The sequence below is a fragment of the Phasianus colchicus genome, chromosome 5 (genome assembly GCF_987193195.1).
Source record: "Phasianus colchicus chromosome 5, bPhaCol1.hap1.1, whole genome shotgun sequence".
Classification (NCBI taxonomy): Eukaryota; Metazoa; Chordata; class Aves; order Galliformes; family Phasianidae; genus Phasianus; species Phasianus colchicus.
Window position 1 is genome coordinate 24,359,632 of NC_143440.1, and position 21,583 is coordinate 24,381,214.

The window sequence follows — 21,583 nt, forward strand, 5'->3', positions numbered from 1 at the left end:
ACACCTCTAGGGATGGGGCATCCACAACCTCTCTGGGCAGCCTGTTCCAGCTCTCATAGTAAAGAATTTCCCCCTGACATCCAAACTAAATCTGTCCTCCTTCAACTTAAAGCCATTTCCCCTTGTCCTGTTATCTACACTTTCGAAGAGTTGATTCCCCTCCTGTTTGTAGGTTCCCTTTAGATACTGAAAGACTGCAATGAGGTCACCCCACAGCCTTCTTTTCTCCAGGCTGAAAAAGCCCAGCTCCCTTAGCTTGTCTTTGTAGGGGAGGTTCAGTCCCCTGATCATCTTTGTGCCTCTTCTCTGGGTGCTCTCCATCAGTTCTCTGTCTTTCTTGTACTGAGGGCTCCAGACCTAGACGCAGTACTCCAGATGGGGCCTCACAAGAGCAAAGTAGAGGGGGAAAATCACCTCCCTGTCCCTGCTGGCCACCCCTCTTCTGATGGAGCCCAGGATACCGTTTCCTTTTTGAGCTGTAAGTGCACACAGTGTTCTTTCATTTTGCGGAGACCAAACAGTGAATGTGAGCACAGTGAGGTGGTGGGTGGTGCCTTTCAGCAGTGGCCACAGTGACATGAAAGACAAAGTGAAGTTCCAGACAGCCATTTGGATATTTATAAGCATGGTGTGCAGGCTCTTGTTCATTGCTGATGAAAATGCATAGCTAATAGTGTTGACCATGTCAAAAAATGGTGTTTTATAGATGAGGATTGACTCCATTAAATAGTGTTATTGTGCTCTTTGTGGTGTCTGTGTAAATAAATGTGTTACTCTCAGAGTGACCTATGTAATGGGGAAGATAGTAAGAAACTGTCCTTATTCTAACTCTTTATACATTAGAGTTTACATATTATTAATGAGAGCAGAGTTCTTCCTGAACAATAATGAAGTTTAGGTATTGATTAGTTTCCCTCAAACTCTGTAACTGGAGTATGTTTCTGGTATTTACCAAGCATACTCAGTATGTTCTAAGTTACGTGAAGAAAAACTTGCAGTCTCTCTTACAAACTTTATGCTGTGAATTAAAAGCATGGTTTATGCTTGTCCTTGATTAAGCTTCTTTCAGCTCTTCTAACATAGACTGAAGCACAAATGGAAATGCAAGACACAACTGCACATTAGCTTGAATTCTCAGAATATTACTCTTAGTTTAACAGGATTAAAAATGTAATATTTAAGTATGCTAAAACTGCAGTGACATGAGCACAAATATATGACTAGAAGGGATGTTGGACGTGTGTGTGCAGATGTCTGAGCGGCTGATCTCAGACTCACATGGTGTGTGTGCACCTTTGGATCTTGCTCCCATCCATGCCTTTATTCAGGTCTCACTTGGTGTAGGTAAGAAGCAATTAATTTGTTCCCTGATTCACACTTATCAAGAGGTAATATGAGAGAGGGAGAGGTGTTAAGAGGCGTCTCTGATTCAGCCACCTGATAGGAAAGCAGATGGTTGACATCTCTTATCAGGAAGACTCAAGGCTTGTGCATGCTGGCGGTACTTGCCTAACCCATCATGCCAATGAAGTGTAAGAACTGAATCATCTTCAAGAAAGAAAACATTCTTTATCTGTCTGTCTGCATTTCTACATGTCACTCATCTCCATAGTGGCTGGGATACTGTAAACAAGAAACATACATGAGCCGAAAGGGATGTTTGTGTTTTTCACATCTGTTCCTATGACTCCTTGTTTCTCTTGCAGATCCAATTCAGATATTCTATTTTTTTGAGAAGGAAGAGTCAACCTATCAGATATTCTGGATACTGAGCATAAAGTTACCTTTCTTTCTAGTTGTGTGATTGAGTTACACCACAAACTTTTTTACCTGAACGTAGAAACTATTGATTACAAACATCATTAGGAGCATCAAAGAAAGGCAAAGGTCCTCAATTCTTTGGAAAATGCTTCTCAATGCTGGAAAAAATTAATTTAGGAGGCGCAACTTGTTGCTTATCTGTTTTGAAAGTGTTCAGAGAAGAAAAGTTGTTAGGCTTCTGCCTTCAAACTGAATTCTTCTGATGGTAGCTTTCAACAGAACATTTTCCTTTTATGATCTTCCTTATTCTCTTCCTTTTTTTTTTTTTTCTTCCTGTGCCAGTCAAGGTATTAAACTGTGCTCTTCCTAAGGCTAGGCCATAGGCTACCTTTGCAATGCAGGCGTTGTGCAAGTCCTGGGTAATTGCCATTTCACTGCAGGGAGGAGTCCAATCAGGAGTAGAAGAGGATGTATTTGCATTATTTTTACATAGAAGATGTAAGGGAACCGGCAAGAGAGAGCAGAACCAGCTTACAGGACACCCAGGAAGAGTTCCTATCTCAGAAAACATGAGGAAAGGTTTAGTTTGTTGTTTTTGTTTTTTTTTCCCCTAGTTAGAGAGTCAACTTGTTTTGTTGTTGCCTCCCCTCCTTACCCCTGACAATAAATGTATAAATGGGTTTTCAGACGAATTTGTACTTTGATCATTACAGCACAAAGCCACTTTTGTAGGACTCTTCAGATCTCAGCTTTTAAGTGTAGGCATTTAATGCAATCTTCCTTAGTTTTGTTATGTACCACAAAGTAGAATGGTGGTTCTGTGAGATGACCACAGATTTCCTCCAAATAAACTGAGATTTTACTGTTTATAAGGCAGCAAATGAACAAAAGGGGGGAGAAAATGAAGTAACACAAGCTTTGAATTGTTAACCTTTCATTTATTGTATTATAAATGAAAACGATCATGGTAACACAGCAGAAGGCAACACATGGATTACTGTTTTCCCAAGAATGAATGGGCTTTAACTTGAGAAACAATGTAAAGGATAGTACTGAAGGACTTGAATATTGATGACATCTAAGAGTAGGTTTGAGTTCAAAGTAGTGGTGTCACTGCTTAGAAAACTTTAGGGAAGGCAACAAGGGAAAGTGTTAGCATAGCATAAAATATAAATCAATGCTAAAATTTCATTTAATATATTTAACACAGAGACCATCATTTACAAACTAGGTCACCAGCTGTGAAAGCTGTGGGCCTCTCAGCTCTTTGGAAAATCAAACAGTCTCTTTTTACACTGAGTACTGAATTCTGAGGTCCTACAGTCTATGTGCATCTTTCTATATACAGGTAGGATCTTTAGTTTTGGCTGAACTGGCATTCCAAGCTACAACTTCTTTGGTTCAGTAGCGATATTGAAAAGGGAACTGATGTGGATAATATAGCAGTAGAATAATGATAGAAATTAAAAGAGCAATTAGAAAAATCCCATAATCTGATGACACCAAACCTGCAATTTTATGTTGAACCCAGAGCTCTGTAGGAAAACACTTGCTTTTTTCCTGGATTTTCTGGTTAGTTAGGGAAGCTCACTAATGCAGAATTTGAACAACAAAAATGCAGGCTTTGTAATGGTCTTTCCCTTTTCTGAATTATATCCATTGTTGAATGGAAGGTTTGCAAGGTGTCACAAAAGATCACTTGGTCTAGCCTGTACTGCATCAAGACTTAGTTATATCAAGGCTAGTACCCACAAGCTTATCAAGCTTTGTTCTTAAACAATTTCAGCAGAAGAGATTCCACGGTGTCCCTAGACAGTCAGTTCTAGTGTTTAAAAATGCTTAGTTGGAATGCTGATTAGCAAAATCTTTTAAGAATTTCTTGTCACAAATCAAGCTGACTCTTTCATGCCTTTCTGCTGGAACCGTAGAGGATAGTTGATCAACATCTCTGTAATGAGCTTTTATGTATCAGAAAGCTTTATCTACTTTGAGCTTTTATTTTCTTGACTAGGCTAATCTAATTCCTTCAGTTTTTTCTCATAGGGTTTGTTTTATAAACTTCTTATTGTTGTTTTCTTGTTTCTCTTCATCTCTGCTTATAATTTGAATGTGTCTGGTCTTGGCTGAACACAGGATGCCACTTGGGGCTTCATACCCTGTAAAGTTTAGAAACGAAACAAATTGTTTTGCTAGACACACCTTTTAATACATTCCAGAATGAAATGCATTTTTGGCAGCAGCATTGCACTGTTGATTTATATTGTTTGTTATACATGTGGTCTTAATATGTGTTTTTTCTGTATTTCTCCTCTGTCAGGAATACATATTTTATGTTGACTGTTTCAGAATAATATTTCATGTTTCTCATTACTGTTTTTTTCTTGTTAATTTTTGGATAGCATTTGAGATATCTGATCTCATCCTTCCCAGCGTTTGCATCCTCACAGCCATTGTTTTGAAATTATCAGGAGTTGTTAGTATGGATTTTCAAGTACAAACTTTGCATTGCCTAAGTAGTCAGTGAACATACAGAACAAAACAAGGCTTAAAACAAGCCTTGAAACGTACCAATTGAAGTACCTTGGAATTTTGGTAAATAACCACTGACTACTATGGTTTTCTTCTATCAAATGCCTCCAGGCCTTTTGCTAGTTTTATTTAAAATATGATCACATGAAAATGTATTGTGAGACACTGTCAAGAACTGGACAGCATTTACTGGGTCTATTGCCTACTGCTTACCAATACTTAACAATACTTAGGAAAAGGAGCCTAGTCTGGCACAAATGCATTTTGCTCCTATTAAATTAATTCATATTATCTTACATACTTTAAATATGATTTTTGCTAGCCTTTGTGAACTTAACTAAGCTACAATGAAAATTTTTTCTAGGAAACTTTCTTCTAGGAGGTTTCTTCTAGGGAACTTGAGGTGTGGAGAGACATCTTCCCAAGGAAGGGCATTTGAATCATCAAATCACAAGGTTAGAAATGACTACAAGATCATCTAGTCCAACCATCCTCCTATCACCATTACTACCCACTAAGCTACTAAATCATATCTCATAGCTCCTCATCCAGACACCTCTTGAACACTGCCAGGGACAGCAACTCCACTGGCCCTCTTGGCCACCTTGGCACACTGTTGGCTCATGTTCAGCAGAGCACAAACCAACACCCCCAGGTCCCTTTCCTCTTCACAGTCATCCAGCCACTCAGCCCCAAGCTGCATGGGGTTACAGTGGCCAAAGTGCAGGGCTCGGCACTTGGCCTTGTTGAACCTCAGCCCAGCAATCCAGCTTATCCAGATCCCTCTGAAGGGCATTCCTACCCTCAGGCAGACCAACACTACCTCCCAGCTTGGTGTCATCTGCAGACTTAGTGTGGGTATGCTCAATCCCCTCATGTAGATCATCAATAAAGATATTAAACAGAATGGGCCCCAGTACTGACCCTTGGGGAAAGGTTTGAAGTACTTTGAAAGGTAAAAGCAAAAGTACCCATCATGTTTTTCTCTTTTTCTACTTCTTATTCAAGCCTTTGTGGTTTAAAAACAGTTGAAGTATATTTTCTCTAATAATCCTAGCTGATTCCTTTTTTCTTCTTCCCGTATTAGTTCTGCTTTCCTGACATAGTTGCTTTTAAAAACCACTACTGTGAAATAACATAAGTTACCATCATTTTCAGAGTGAACTTTTCTCATTCAATTTATTTGATTTTGTAATTTTTGAGGATGGAAATTGTGACATGAGATGATTATGATGATGATAACCTTCTCCCTGTTGACTTTGTAATGCCTGTTTTATTTGATTAAGTGTATTGTCATATCAATTAATCATTAATTACACTTCTCATTTTTATTACAATACTTATGGTATGTATCACTTATCAGTGATCTATTTGTTATTACAAGTTATGTAATGTTCCTCATAGCCATGGGTAAAAGCAGATACACCTTGTGCATAGGTTTTAGAAGGACAATGTAGGTATCAGTATGCATTTTAACCCATCTGGCTTGAAAGATGCACATTCTAAGCACTGAGTTCAATCTTACTAGTAGTATTTAGCAACTTTTCTAAACTTGCTTGTGTTAATGACAGTATTTTTTGAGAGGCTTTTGTTTCAAACTTGAGAAAACACTCCTCTCAACTACTGAAAACTGTTCCATGGGCTAAATACATAATTATCAGGAAGTTCTGAGCCCTGGGTCTGTGCTTTATCCCATGCAGTACTTTAGTTTTTGAATGCCTCTGTGAGCCTGAAGTCAGTAGGGCTTCTCTGATTTATACCACCTGAGGGTCCAGCCTCAGCAGAGACTGCAGCTTTATTTGAATTTTGGCTATATTGCCCTGTATTTTAAGGAGGATGCAGTAGTGTAGAGGTCTGACATGCTGGCCAGTCAACCACTGCCCTGCAGAGTGGTGGTAGCATTTTATCACCTTTTACTTCACCCTCCTGTACCCAGACCTTCCACTTCAATCATCTTGGAGCTGTTTCTCTTAGTTTAATTGCTTACTCTTTTGGTGGCTTGGTGTGTCATTGTATCCAAGTCAATGTTAGTGTAGAGAGGCTTTTTAATCTTTCCATCCAATCACTGGCTCTTGGTGATCTTTTCCAGTTGTTACTCTTGGGCAATTTTGTACATTTTATCTATCAAATGTGCAGGATTCAGCTCTGCGGTGGAGGTACCATCGCACTCATTACATGGGATGGATCTGTTCCCATCTTGAAGCAGTGATTCAGCATATAAAAAAGGGAGACTTCCACTCTGACCTGCCCTCTGATTTGGAGCCGTATATTGTGAATTTATGCTTGGTTTGCTTCTTATGGTGTTCCTGTTCTTGGGAGTTCTTCTCACCAAAGCTGTTTTGGATTATTATTTTTTTTCTTTAGATTGAGCTCAGTTCACTAAGAATGAGCTGTCGCTTTAATTTTCTGTTGACATTTTAAAAAATATCCTTTGTCTTCACTATTTTACACTTAATTAACAGAAATGGCAGAAATGTCTCCATCACATGCTGTGCTGTTTACTTGCTCTTGTGATTCTTTAAAAGAGAGGAATAATTGTAGTTTCCTCTGGATTCATCTTTGTGAAGGCTTTAAATGAGACCGTTCCTAACGCTGCCCTTTTTGGTGTCAATTTGACAAAGTTCCCATCTTCCCCTGTGGTCCAGAGTTTGGAGTATCTGAATCAGCCATCCATCCAAATTAATACTTTGTAAGCAACTGAGATTAATTACTCAACAAAGGTTTCTCACATTGCCAACTCTGTGTATTAAAATGTCAAATCCTACCACAGAAGATCATAAAGCTGCCTTTAACATCCAGGGAGAGCCTGTCTGCTTCTAAATGTAACGCAGAAACCAGCAGGCACGTAAGAGGATTGTTGAAGTGTTAATTTCTACTCACGTAGGCTCTGAGCCGAGCCCTTTCTGAGGAGATTCCTACACTGCCAGCTGTCCTCAGACATCGCAGCTATAAAGCAAAAGCCTTCATCAAAGATTTGCTATAAACGGCAGGTAAAACCTCTTTCGAAGAGAGCAGCGTGTGCGATCGGGCACAGAATTCGGGAGCGAGATGCTCGAAGGCTCTCAGCTTCGGAGGGGCGTGTGGCAAAAGGAGCTGGGACAGGTAGCAGGGGTTCCGTCCTCGGTGCGGTAGCGCGGGTCGGGAAGCCGTCGCCGTGCGAGAGGCGGGCGGCCCGCAGCGACGCTCCTGGGCGGCGCTGCCGAGAGCGGGACCCGCCGCAGGGGCCGGCCCCGGGGGCGGCGAAAGGCGCGGGTCTCGCAGCGCAGCCACCGCCTCGAGGCCGCCCGCGCCGCGCGGAAAGTTTGCGAAGCGCTGGGGGGGAGCGGGGCGGGGGCCGCCCCGGCGGGGCTCCTCCTCCGGGGCCGGGCCTGGGCCGGGCGGAGCGGGGAGCGAGCCCCCAACCCCGGAGCCGCCGCGGCTGCGGAGGGAGCGAGCGAGAGAGCGGGCGGCGGCGCCCGGGACGCGGGACCGGGGCGTAGCGCGCAGGAGGAGCCCGGGACGCGGTTGCGGGCGGTCCGGGCGCGGGGCCGGGGCGCTGCCACCATGAGGCGGCGCGGCGGGGGCTGCCTCTCGCCCGCGCCTCCGCGGCTGCTGCTGCTGCTGCTGGGAGCGCTGCTCCGCGCCAGAGGTAAGCGGCTGCCGCGGCGCCTCCCGCCCGGCTGGGCGCGGGGAGCCTCGCCCGCGCGGGAGCGCCTCGCGCCGCTCACCTGCCCGCGCCCCGCAGCCCTGCCCGGCGCCGCGCTTTGTCCCTGCCCCGTCCCGCCGCCGGACGCGGGACCGCTCGCCTGCCCCCGCCTCGCGGGAAGCCGACGGGGGTCCCCGGGCGCGGCGCTGCCCCGGCCGGGCGGAGCCGGAGGGTACCGCCGCCCACGCGGCCGCTGCTCCCCGCGGAAGTTCGGCGGTGTCGGGCGCGGGCTTTGTTCCCGCGGGGCGAGCGGCGCGCCGGGCCGGGGCGGGCGCACAGGTTGCCTCGGAGGCTGCCGTGCCCGGCGTGTCGGGACAGCCGCCGCTCCGCAGCAGGAATGCGGCCGCGCACCCGCCACGCCGGGCCCCTTAAAGGCGCAGCCCGGCTCCGCGGCGGCGCCCCGGGCTACCTGCCTCGGCCGGCACCGAGAGCGCTCCCGCTGCGCTCGGCACGGCGCGGCCGGGGCTGGAGCGCACCAAAAATAGAGGCGGCGGGGCCGGGGGAGGGATCGGCCGCAGTCGTAGCGAGCGGGGCGGCGGTTTCGTGAAGTCTCGTCGGTGAAAACTTATCTTTACGGCTGCCCTACCAACTGGAAAGCGATTGCTTCCTCTTGCGCGCTAGCGTTTTATCTTACAAGTGCTCCCGATGGAGAAAGCATCTGAACGCTTCTTGGAACTGCTAAGGAGTTGTGAGGCATTGGGGGGAGGGGAACTGTGTACCTCACTTTCCTCCCCTCTCTCCTCCAGCAGCTGCTGTATAATTTCACCCATCCTTTTCCTCTTATGCTTCTCTGAAATTACAGGAAGCGTTTGCAGTAGCGCTGCTGACCTCCATCGTTCTACAAGTATTGCCTTTGGGGCACAATCGCATGGGGTTTGGCTTCCAAGTAATATTGTTTCTCTTCCAACAAGAGACCTAACTGCAGGCAGTTTTGATGAAGGTGCGTAACCAGCTGGGAGAGGCTGAGTGCTGTCCTGTGTATCAGAAAATCTGCTTTTTGGAAACAGAAGTGCTCTTAAGTTCCTAAGTGCCACATAGATACTTAAATGCAGTCTGGAGTGAGAAGGATCTAAAGTGCAGGTCTTAGCATGGATGCAGATCTGGATGTGTTTTATTTTGGCTGTTACCCAGGTGCTCCTAGTTAATGTGTCTGGGCTGTTAACAGCCATGTGGGGGATGTCTGTTTGTGAAGTGCAGGTTTGCTCATAGCTGGTTGTGCCTTGATGTCTTCAGGACACTTTTTATGGCACTGTGTCTCTCTTTCAAGTAGTTCTCCCATCACTGCCCTTTCCCCTATCATCTTGTCAAGTGAACGTGCGTTTAAGGTTGGATGCGCCGACTTCTTCCAGAAGCGAGCGCCTTTTTCCATTCTGAGAAGAAATCTTGAGCAGTAAGGGCACAATTCCTGAACAGTGTTTTTTTCCTTTGAATGTAGGAAAAAGATAAGGAGGTGTCAGGATAGAGAAGGCGCAGGGCTCATGGCAAGTTGCTGCTCCTAGTTCCCACCTGCTGGCATCTGCGGAGGTTTATTTCCATCATTCCGTAGAAGTGCCTGTGAGGTCGGTGTACAGCTTAACTGTCATAAAGCATCCACAGCCACAGAATTCACAATGCCAAACAGGTAAATTACAGGAAATGTATACTTGGTCATTTTCTGCTATACCTCTGCAGGTGCAGGTAAAGCAAACAAATCTGCAAGATTGAACTTTGATCGTCTGTTAGTGGAAAACTCTGTGCTAGAACAAAAAGCAGGTCTGCAAGTATTGTGAGCACTTGGAAAAGTGTCTCATGGGTAAAAACGGGCAGAGAGGGAGAGGGTTAATGGCGTACTTTGCTGGTGCATCATTACAAAGGAGGACTAGAAGGTTTGATGCTCCGTGTGAGCAGAAGTGCAGAATGTCACAGAACCTGTCTAGGTGATATTCTCGATGTTCTAGCTCCTGGAGCTCTGCCAGAAGAATAATACTAGAATAATTCACCCCCCTGAACATCTTGACTATACATTCAAGTCACAGACTTAATGTGATGCCTCTGTAGAAGTATAGTTTGCGTGGGAGTTAAGATCTCCTCTACCTGTGCTTGGCACCACTTCTGATTCTGCAGCTCTGAGCCAAATGCAAAATGCTTGTATTCCTTGTGTCTGTTTAGAGCTGGTAGTAACTCTGTTTCCTGGTTATTCTGAGAGTACTTGAGTTTGCTGACAATCAGATTGGATGATATTCTCATCTCATGATGAATTTATCTTGACCATTTGGTCAGAGTGGTGCAGTAATAGGCACCAAGTAAGGTTCCTTACCTATAAAATGAAAAATAAGATGCTGCAAGAGTCTGAAAATTGTTGGGTTTTTCTATGGGTACATAAGGGTTTTTCTTCTTATTGCTACTTTTTGTTGATTTGAAACAATTCCACATAACTAAAACAAGGTAGCAATGGTAGAAAACCGTAAGGCACAATCCTTTTCAGCATGAAGTCAACACTATCATTTCATTTATTTAGTGTAGATAGAAACATTCTTTTATCTTCTTGTTCAAATGCTTTTAGTTCTGTACTTTAGCACTGCTTTATGCAAGAGAGAATCACTTCCTGCATCCTCATATGGAGGTATATGCAGCAACCAAAGTGATAGGCTGTTATTTACATAAAACATTTGCATTTCCAGAGCATCTTGTGAATTTTGAGGAGGGCTTTTGTGTTCTTGTGGGCCACAAAATTTCAGAAAACTTGGAGAAGTTCCTCTACAATATGTTGAAGTTACAAAATGAAACGTGGTTGTGTAGGAAGGTTATCCAGTTGTTTGTAGTTCAAACCTGAAAGCAGTACTTGTTGTGTGTTAACTCAGAAAAGAAATAGAAGCGATTATGCTTCAACTTCTAAAAGCCCTGTGATTCTAGTGAAATTAATGTTAAAAATAATTAAAAAATTTGTTCTATGAAAATAATCTGCTGTTTGATAGCCCTCTTCAATTTTCCTTTGCTCTTGTGAACTAGGCAAATATTATTCTTGTTTTGTAAATGTGGGAAATGAAGTGGAAATTGTCTTGCCCAAGGCCAACTCCATTTGCCCTAGAATGCAACTTACCATTGAACACAAGGGAATATATGGAATATATGCTTCATAACACTTGTAAAAGTTGAAAAAAAAGATGTTTTCTTGAAAAGCAGTCAAGGTTTTAAAACTGCATTAAGTACATGCATGTCTTCCACCTTAATGGAATTCCTGTGATAATTGGGGGTTTTGTCTATTTCTCATTTTTAATAATTGTATTCCCTTTGCTGATGACCAAGAAATTCTTAAAACAGCAGAAATTTTCTCGACTCTCCATCAGAAAAAGTGAATTACAAGTGAAGTGTTGTCAAAAGATGCATGCCCTACAAGTGGACAGTTTGTTTCTTTAGTTCTCTGTTATTTCCAACGTAGTTATTTGTGATGTTCTCTCAGCAGGTTTCACACAACGAGGTGGTGCATACACACACAGAGTTAAGCTGGCCACCATCCTTTGGGAATGTCTGGCTCCACCTGATCTAACATCCAGAGATGGAGCTCCGGCATGCAGCAAGCCCACTCCATTGATTGGCGTGCGGTATTTACTGGTTGTGTGTATTTCACACAGATCACAGTAGAGAACGCTAATTCTAATTGTCATCTATTAACCTAATGAGCTTGATGGTTCAGCTCTTGCTTTTGCATCTTAGTGCCTGCGGTTCTTTGACATGGCTGTTACATTAGGCAATACTCTTTTGTAGGATTTTGTTGTCTGTGCTGCATGAAGACTGGGCGCTGTAATGCTTCTTGAATCTTTCCGTACTGTCTTCCCTGTAGATTTCCATCTCTTTGTACCGAAGATAAAAACAGTAACTATGGATCCAGGGACTTGTAAACCAAAGGCTTGTGGTTATTCTTTCTGTGTATCTGGTTGCTCTGAGACTGTTACCTTGGGAGTATTTGGCTGCTGTCCTCCTGTGGGTGAGTTTATGTTCAGGTTTTTCAGCTTTCCAGTCGCTTTTCTTTGCTTCTGCCTGTTAAGTGTTGAAGTGTTCCGTCTTGTGTACTTAGTCTGAGAGACTCTTGAGCTGCAGTTAGTGTGGCTGTGAGGAGCAGAATTCCCTCAACTGCTTTGAGCCCAGACAAAAGGACACTCACTGTGCAAAAGCAGGAAAATAGGTTTTCCTAGGAGTTTGCACAACTGGATGTTGTGGCCTTGCTGAGTTGTGGAAGATGAAAACTGATCAAAACTCTTCATATCAAAGAAATGAAAGGATTGAGTAGGATAGGGCAGTCGGAAGCCTGATTCTGATGCTATGAGTTACATTTAAGGATCCTGCTAGAGGCATGTTAGCACAGCTTTGGGTTGTGGAAAGTAATAACAGAAGCTTCTGTTTTTCATGAGGCTCTTCTGAGGTCATTAGATTTTTCTGCATGTAACCACCAGTCAGCAGGTCCACCAACATTTAAGATTAACGGATAATATTGTATGTGTATTAAATGTTCATACTGCAAACTGCAGTTTTACTGAAAAAATGTATGACCAAAGACAGTGTAGGCTCTTGTTTCCCGAGCTGTCATATGTCGATAGCAACTTCCTGAAGTCACAATGATATGCATGTAGCACCAGCTCCATCCTCTGAACAGGATAGGATGGGAATGGAATTCACTTCCCTGGAGTGTGGAGATTTGTTGTCCAGCAAAGCATCTAGCAGAGCTTCCAACATTTGCCTGAAAGCAAATGTTGTGTTTTGTAGTGCCTGGGTTTCTGCTCCATAGTGTCCCAGTGAAGTTCTGTTTCCAGAGTGATGTTGGCCAGCAGCGAGATGTGGATGTAGTGGTGACTTTGGGTGGAGGAGCCCCCTCTCCTGGCTACCGGCGTGGTGACTTCCTCCATGTGCCCGGCAGGGCAGAGTCTTCTGTGTCTCTTTGTTAGTGCCTGACAGCCCCTCCCGCCTGCTGGAGCTTTCTATTTCTATTGCATAGCAGCAGTTCTTTAATCAGAAATCTTGTTAGTATTCAGGGATAATTGATCCGACTCTCTGGTAGGGGGTGGGGACCCAGCCTCGCGTCCTTCTCCTGCTTGCCACCCCCAGTTTGACCCCTGTTGTCTCTTTGTTTTCTCCTGTAAAGTTTGTGCCAGTGATGTGTGTGTGTGCTGTTTTTCCAAGCAGCCTGAAGTTGGCTGTAACCAAGAGCAGCAGTTAAATAGAGCCCGATTTCCCCGCTTCCTGGCGGTTAGTTGTTCGGCTCCATTTTCTGGTCTTCTGTGTTTTTGATTTGCAGAGAAGGAACTTACTTGGTGCCCCTGGGCATCTCTTAAACCCATTAGAACAAACTCCATTATTTCCCCGTACTTAGAAATCCTCCTCCTTTAGTCCCAGCATCCATCAAAATAATGTATCCTCTTTAAGGCCCTCTGGAAAATGTTTAATGGGATCTTTTCAACCTCAAGGACGGTTCCAGTTTGGAAGGGGGAGGGGAGGTGGCTAATGGAAGACCTGACTGTGACTCGCAGTCCGCTTGAACTTGGCCTGTGGCGGCACTCCCTGCACCTCCATGCCGAGGGAGTGCTGAACGGAGCGGATCCAACGCTGGGATCAAAGCTGGAAACAAAAGGCTTTGGGAGAAAAATTTCCCGTCTGGCCAAGAGGCAGCCACACAAAGGTGGTGCATAATTTATCATTCAAGGTTTATTTCTTCTGTACTTCTTCTGGAGAGGGAAGAAAAAAGAAATGACTCTCCTGCTGCTCTGAAGGGGATAAGTGATGGCTTTGGGACTCGAGGCGGGAAGTGACTAGAGGTACCACGGGAAAGCCTTTTCAGTACAGTCTATATCCAGCTCCTCTCTTTGGAGACAATGTCAGGCATTCTTTCTTTCTTTTTTTTTTTTTTCCTTTCTTTCTTTCTTTTTTTTTTTTTCCAGGGAGCTATACTTACCTTTGGAATTTTCAAAGACTGAGTGCTTCCAACTTCCCTCATCATTCCCAAGTCCCAGTGCAGGGAATGAGTTGGTCTTGGCAAAATCAAGTTGTTTGCATTTCTGAGGTATTTGTCTTACCTTCAGGACTGGTGTAAGTGCTGCTGCTCTGTGTTACGTGGAGGAAGAAGCTACATTTGCCTGAAGGGTTTGTAGTCTAAATTAGACATCTGATAAGGATCAGGGATGTGATAATTCTAGTAGGATAGATAAGGTCCAATATTAAATAGCATAGCTTTCTAATTAAATTTCCTTCAGCTTTGGTTTAATGGGAAAAGCTTCTGAAAGTTTTTCATTCCAATCGCTTCTTAGAACTAGGATAGAGTATTTTGGGGAGTAGGAGTTGGCAAAGAATATTAACAAAAGCCAGCAAATGGGGAAATAAGGATGAGGAAGGAGATTTAAGACTAGGGTAAACCATGAGAAGATGGGAAGGGGATATAGGAGTACAGATACCAACAGAAGCAAAGATAGGCATTTTGAAATGAGAGCCAAGGACTTGATCTGGCAGAGGAACAGAAGAGCCATGTCAGGAGATCCAAGTGGAATAATTATATGAAATCTGATGGCAGAAAAAGTTGTTAATTAGATAGTATAAAACACAGAAGTTTTAAAAGTGAACAAGAGCACTGAGCAGAATTTAATTGCCATAGTAGGGAAAGCATTACTTTAGTAATGCTTTAAAAGAGGATATGAAAACTTTTTAGGTACCCTTGACAGTAGAGTTCCCGTTTTATTGGGATGATCTTATGAAGTATCGGGAGCTTAGTAATGAGGGCAAGAGGTAGAAAAGGAGACATTCTGGGATAGTGCTGAGATGGTAAGCCCATGAGATAAAGGTGGTGATGGAGCTGTCTGCAGCGCTGGAATGTGGGACAGATCAGGCTTGGGAACGTGTACAGCCAGAAGGGTTTTTGAGTGGGATGCCTGGGAGGATATTTGAAGAGCAATCCTGTCTGGAAAAGTGTTATGAAATGGGAGAGTGGAGTTGAGGAGCAGTCAGGAAGCTGGAGATGGTTGCCTGGCAAAAGGCATAAAGTGAGATTAGGAGATTACTTTAGATTTGGAAAGAAGTCTGGGTACGGCCAAGCAACAGGACTAGTGACAGAAAATGACACCTTTTCTGCAGGAGGTTACATCTCCCTGTAAGAATTCCTCTGTGAAGGAGTGACTCACTACAGAGAACTCTTACAACACAGACATGTGATGTTCCCAGCCTCCTTCTCTGAAAGGATCAGAAGAAGCCTTGTGTGACTATGCAGGAAGGTTAGAGGGAAACATGCGCTCTGCTCCTTCAGCCTGTATCTCCAGCTCTGTCAGTTCGTTTGGTTTGGTGACAGCTGGTAGTGTCGGGGAGAGGTTCTTGCCTGAGGTGCAGCTATTCACTGTAGTAGAACATGGGATCTCATGGGATCTAGGATTAGAATAAACTAAAGACACACCTTTTTTTTTTTTTTTTTTTTTTCCTTTGTACTCCCACCCAATTTTAGTTCTAAATTTTCATAACTGCTGAATAATCAAATCCTTTCTTTGCGATTCTAAGAGCAGAGGAGGAAAATGGGAACTCAGGATTATTGTCTGCAGTTTCTGTCCAAAGATCCTGAGCATAACATTAGGAAGTGTTTGTTTTTTTTTTTTCCTACAACCCCAGATATTTTTTTTCTTCTCACTATGATTTTTGGGCCTGTTACTCTTGAAAAGCCTGAGGTGTTTCTTACAGCTTGAGGATATGCCCCTAATTTGTGCTGCCTTTTGAAAAGGGCCTTGATCAGCATAGTGCCTATTAGCATGAGGAAAAACATAATGGGTCTGGCTTTGAGAGAATACTGTAGACTTTGTGGCATGGGAAAGGGAAACAGATGGGAGGTTGCCATTCTGAATGTTTAACAGTGAAGAAGCATGAAAGGATGCCGAGAGACACAGAGGAATGCTAGTGGACTCACATTTATGTCACAAATCCTCAAATAGCCCATGTCTAACTCTTAGTGTAATGTGAGAAAAGGTAAGTAGGCGATGGGGTCAAGTCTCTTGATGAGTAGTTGTCCCGCGAACAGATGTAGGTTTAATACAGTTTGCACTGACAATTGTATTCATGCAGTGTTACACTGGTGAAAATACTTCTTTCCTGGGCATTCATATGGAAACAAGGAAGGGCTAACTTGTTCTGGTTGGTGAGGTTACTAGCTTTTACTATCATTACTAGGCTTTAAGAAGGACTGCCCTTGGGTCCCACTTCTGTCCTATACTTGTCAGTGAGCAACAGCTGCAAGCCAGTGTTGATTCACAACCAGCTGATTCATGGTTGGTTAAGATGTCTCTACTGAGAGGAGGGTGGTAACCTCATCAGCTGTCCCAATTTGAACAGTCATTGCCCATGAATCGACACCCAATGTCAGCTTTTGATCACTGCATTTTAGTGTAAGAAAGTAGTCAGCAGTATCTTAAACAAAGGTTTTTAGGCTTTTCTCTTTTTTTTTTTCTTTTTCCCCCAGGCCCAGAGTTCTTTTATCTGTGGAGCAGGTGGATGCTCTACCTGTGCCTCAGCTCCTCTGGAAGGGCAGTTGTGCTGTTTCTGCATCTTTATCGGATCTGTTAATTTCTATGCTACAAGTACTCAAAGGCTTCTCCCCTGAACAGGGAAGAAAAACCTTGTTGATACCTGCCTTCTACAATTTTCCACTGCAAATTCTCTGCCTTGAAATTACTCGCCTACTCACAAGAGAAACTCATTGTTTCTCTGACATTTCTCTTGTTTGTGACCTGCCTTCTGTGAAGTCAGAGATGAGAAGCTGTAACCTTTTATTGCTCTCCATGCAAGTTCCAGGACAGAACAAGAATTAAGTTTTTCAGTCATCATCTGTAGATTTTTTTTTCCAAGTTTCGTTCTTACTTGTTATGGTCTGTTCTTTACCCACAGCTCTTTAGAAAACTGAAACAGAAAAGGAATGTCCCAAAATAAGTAATTCCTATGACATTGTGTAGTAAATTTTGTTGGTTGTTCTGCTGGAGAAGCAAAGTCTTGAGTAATGTTTAGCTTCTCTCCCTCCTCCAGAATCAGATGATGAGTTTTTGAAAAATGACCCATGACCACTTTCTGTGCTGCGGGTATTTTTGAGTGAACTGGCAGGGAAGAGGAGTGGCAGGTACTTGCCTAATTTTAACACTTAAAAGAAAGACACTGTTTAGCTTAATTAGGCACACAAATCTAATGTGCTTGCAGTATGGAACTAATGGGAAATATGGGGTGAATTCAACCTATGTACCATCCATCAGTTGTAGGATAAAAGTAAACAATAGTCAGAGAGAAGCCTCCGAGCAAGGAAGGGAGTGAGGCAGAGATGGCATCTTTGGTGTGTACATCTTGACTTACTCACTCAGGCAAAACAGCCTCTGAGCTCAATCTTCTGATTAAGTGACTGGGACAGCTGCCAAAACACCTAAATTTGTTAGCTAATGTACTGCAGTGCATTGGTCCTGCAGGTTAATCTCAGGAAGGTGTGATGCGTTATCTGGGTTGTTTTGGTCTTTTTCTTGAACGATGTTGTAACAGCATGGTTTTCATCCTGTATTTCAAGGTCTTAAAATAAATGTGGCTGGGGTGCTAAAACTGCCTGTTAATGTGTTGTGAGAAAAGAGGGCCATCAGAATTGTGCCACAGAAGACCAGATATGCCTTGGGAGCCAGCTTTTCTGACTTTGCAGTCTTGTACCAAAGTCTTCAAGGTATATGCTATTGGGCACTGTTCCCTTTAGGGATAAGTGGAATGAGGAGAGGGTCACGGGAGGGAAAGGACTGTAACTGGGAGAATTTTTCTTTTCTAGCCTAGGGCTGGGCTGATCTGGGCTTGCAGCAAGGTCCTGCACTATCCAGCCTTGCATGCAGAAGTTCTGTGGCAGTGTGGTGATGCTGGTTACTTGGTGGTCCTAGCAAGTAAAGACACATTTGAACTACTTAAATGATGATGTTTGTAAATACAATACGTGGATTTTCCTGCTATACTATTTGGTAGCAAATTAAACTCAACTTCTACAAGAATGAACTCCAGGACTCTGTATGTTGTTACACTGTAACCAAATGGAAGTTAATTTCTTGATTTTCAGATCTGAAAAGACGTGGTACATCTACATTTATGAAATCTGTATAGTGGTGGCTGTCAAGTAGAACTGGGAGGATTTCCATTGTTGGTGTTTCCATAAAAAAAAAAACCAACTTGTTTTTGCAGCTCTCTCAGCCAAACAGCAAAAGCCACCTAAAAGCTTCATAAAAGTACTAGAAACCATAGACCGAAATGAAATGAAAATGCTGTCCATTCCTATGAAAACTTTGCATCTGGGATTTGGCACTCCTTTTGAGGCTGATGAAGTGAATAACTTAATCCAAAATCCTTCTGCTTGAGAAACTAACAAATATAAAATGTATAAACCTGGAAGCCAGCTAAGGTTAGTTATTGTACTGGCAGATAGTAATAAATGAAATGTGCAAAACTAAGTCAAGCTTTTACCAAATACTGAACTGGCATGTGCAACTTTGAGTTGGATACAAGGATAGCTCTGTAAGTAAAACTGCAAATGTCTGGGAAAGAGAAGTGAAAGGAGACAGTGAGAAGGAAATCTTCAAATCTTGTGAGTAAAATACGAAGAGGATTGGAGAGAACAAGAAAGCACTTTACCTTACCGGAAAAGGAACATTATTCCTTAGAATATTTTCATGTCTGTCACTGGATTCCATGTGATATGGCCTTCTCTCTTGAAATCTATGTGAACAAAAATGCTTCATGTGTTGAATCCACTTCTGGGAGAAACTGAGACACGCTGTCTCTTACATGTGGGTAACACTTGCAGAGCTTGTTTTGCCAATGAAAGTGTCTTTGAATTGACTGTGGTGAGATGTGACACAAGTTCTGATGCAACACGAGAGTCTTTGTAAGTGCAGATTTTGATGAGAACTCCTCTAAAATCCTTAGTAATTTTGTTTTCTTGTTGCATTGTGAATTGGCTCTTTGCTTTCTATGGTTCTCTGTTACATGATTGATATTTGAAAATGAAGTGTTTTCTATTTGATTAAGAAATCTCATTTATCCTTGGAGGCCTGAACTACTGGCTTCTCTAGTAGGAAATAAACAATATTTCCAACTGTCCCTAATTATCACCCACTGTCTTCCTGCAGATCCGCGTCTAGAGGCACTACAAGAAATTACTTCTGAAGTACAAATTGCATTTTTGATGTCCTGAAACAATAGGCTGGACAGTGACTTGCTTGAAGCAAATGCAGTGGCTTGCTTCAGGTTACACTGGAAGTCACTTGCAGTTACATTTCTAAGGCTGCTTTGTTGCTTTGGAGTCAGGTTGAGTATAATCTAACTTTATAGGAAACATTGTGTTCAAAATACAGTTTGAGAGTAATTAAAAGCCCATATTTTAGGATATCAAAATGAGAAGGCTTTTTTTTTCCTGCTGCCTCTTGCCCTCCATAAACCCAATACCTCTCTTGGTGAAGGAGGAAAAATTGTGTTGGTGGTGCTAGGATGTTGTCATTGTTGAGGATTGTTATCTGCCTCGAATACATGCAATTTGACTCATAGCTACATGTCTTCCTTGATGCATGGGCTGTGGTTTCACATTACTCCTAACCTAGCATAACTGCGGGTTACCCCACAAAAGCAGTCTCACTTTTCTTGTCCATTTGATAGGTTTGCTTGTGTATGTCTGCTGGATCTGCTTATTGATTTATCAACAAGTAACCTGCCAAACAGTGAAACCAGCGATACCACAGATTGTATGTTGCTGGCGAGTATGGACTTCATTGAGGAATGGAGAGAGACAAGGCCAACCTATTTTTTTCATTTGGCAATGTCTTGCTGCTACTTTGTCTTAAATGACGTTTGGAAGGACTAGCCCTGGGAACAACAGGAGGTGAGAATTCAGGCCCATGATTCACTTTCTGTGGCTTGTATAAAAACATAGACCTCTTTATTACATATATAATGATTTAATGCTGTATTAGTGTCAAGATGTAGTGAAAGATCAACTTATAGATGTCAGCACTGGTGTAGTATGTTAATTAGCAATGCCTTTTGTGGTGGAAACAACTGGAAGCAAATACCTTCTATATTATTTTACTCGGGTGAACACAGGCTTATGTTCTGAATTGTTGCCAGAGAAGTTGTTCATAAATATGAAAAGCTTTATCCCCTTGTTAAGTCCTTGACTCTTCTTCTTCAACCTGGCCTCTTAAATGACTGATCCATAGTGAAGAATTAGGTTTTGACACATAGTTGCAGAATTTGGATTCATGTTTTGTTCTTCCCACCCCTTCACTGATGTGGTCATGCTGTATGTAGCCTGGTCTGGACATGCATGCACAAGGAGGCAACACCACCTCTCTCCTGAGGTGATGTAGAAAAGTCAGTGATGACTGTAAGTGTTTGGTTGGTGAAAGGAATACACAGATAACTGTTTGGAAAGAAAAGCTGCCTAAACAGCAATTTCTCTTCTCCCTGAATGAATCAGTGGCAGGCTGAAGGGGAAGATCTGTGTGGGCTGGATGTCACACATGAGTTGTCAATTGGATCACGTAAAGATCCACTCTGATGGAAATCAGAGCTTTGCATTGTTATATGCAATGTGTGTGCGTACAATAAGGGCAGTCCTTGCTCTGAAGAGTCCTTAATTTTTGAATGTAATAAACTGACAGATGTATCAAATAACAAGGAGAAGGTCAATATAATACTAAATAATATATTTTTCAGTATTTTTACCCGTTAGTCTGTTTATTGATACTTCTTGCTTCTAGTCTTCTCCATCCTCGGAATATATTTCCATTGAAACTGTGTTTCTCCTATTCTTTATTACTCCTTTGACATGCTGCATACTGCATTATCAGAACTGAATGAACTCATTTGGTATGTGTGGGGTCTGGTACAGGAAGAATGAAAATTATTTTCAGATGTAATGCCCCTCTAAAAGTGTCTAGCTGCTGTTTTTTGTCCTAGGTAGCATGTGTTCCTGTTTTCTGCGTGTGTTCAATACATGATTGACATTGGTCTAATGAAGGGAATCGTATCTGAACTAGCTTCCAAAAATCTTTTCATCCTCTCTGACTCTTCTAGTCTTTTTGCTGTCCTGACTTGTAACTGTTTGAGTGGATTGCAAATGGGTATTAAACCATGTATCCACAAAGGTCAAGAAATATGAGAACAGAAGCATAACTTGGACTTGGTTAGGAATCCAAGTGTTGCACCGTGGATTTCTGACTTGGAATAGTTTAGCTGCAGCCAATGCCAAATAATAATTTTTAGTAATTCTTTTCGCTGCTCTGTAGAAGGAGGCTAAATTGCTGGGTAGAATTCTGAAAATACATAGTTGGCTGTGGTGGCCATATTCCCAGTAGCTTAAATGTTGTTTCCAATAAGCCTTGACTGTCATCTGTACAGAATTTTACTTGAGAGCACCCTCTTTGCAGATAATGTCTTAATGTCTTGCTGTGATTATTAGACCAGGTGTGTTACTGATTAGGACTTTTTCTTTCCTCTGAGGATATAGTTTGATTTCTGTAGACAGCAACATTTCTTCTTGCAAGACTAAAGAACCAAACCATGGTAACTGGTTGCTTAAGAGCTTCTTTTATCTGCATACTGAAATCAGTG

At 42.8% G+C, this 21,583-nt stretch overlaps 1 protein-coding gene across 4 annotated transcripts in view; it reads left to right on the forward strand.

The window, feature by feature from the left end:
- The first annotated feature begins 7,687 nt into the window (after window positions 1-7,687).
- LRP4 (LDL receptor related protein 4) overlaps window positions 7,688-21,583 on the forward strand; it is a 79,793-nt gene continuing 65,897 nt past the window's right edge. Inside the window, exon 1 of one of the 4 annotated variants that reach the window (XM_031593443.2) lies at window positions 7,688-7,918. In XM_031593443.2, coding sequence (XP_031449303.2) covers window positions 7,834-7,918 — 85 coding nt within the window. In that variant the 5' untranslated portion in view covers window positions 7,688-7,833. Of the gene's footprint in view, window positions 7,919-10,948; window positions 11,940-19,420; window positions 19,851-21,583 lie in introns of those variants that run through there. The other 3 variants (XM_090140883.1, XM_090140884.1, XM_090140886.1) reach the window with 3 other exon arrangements.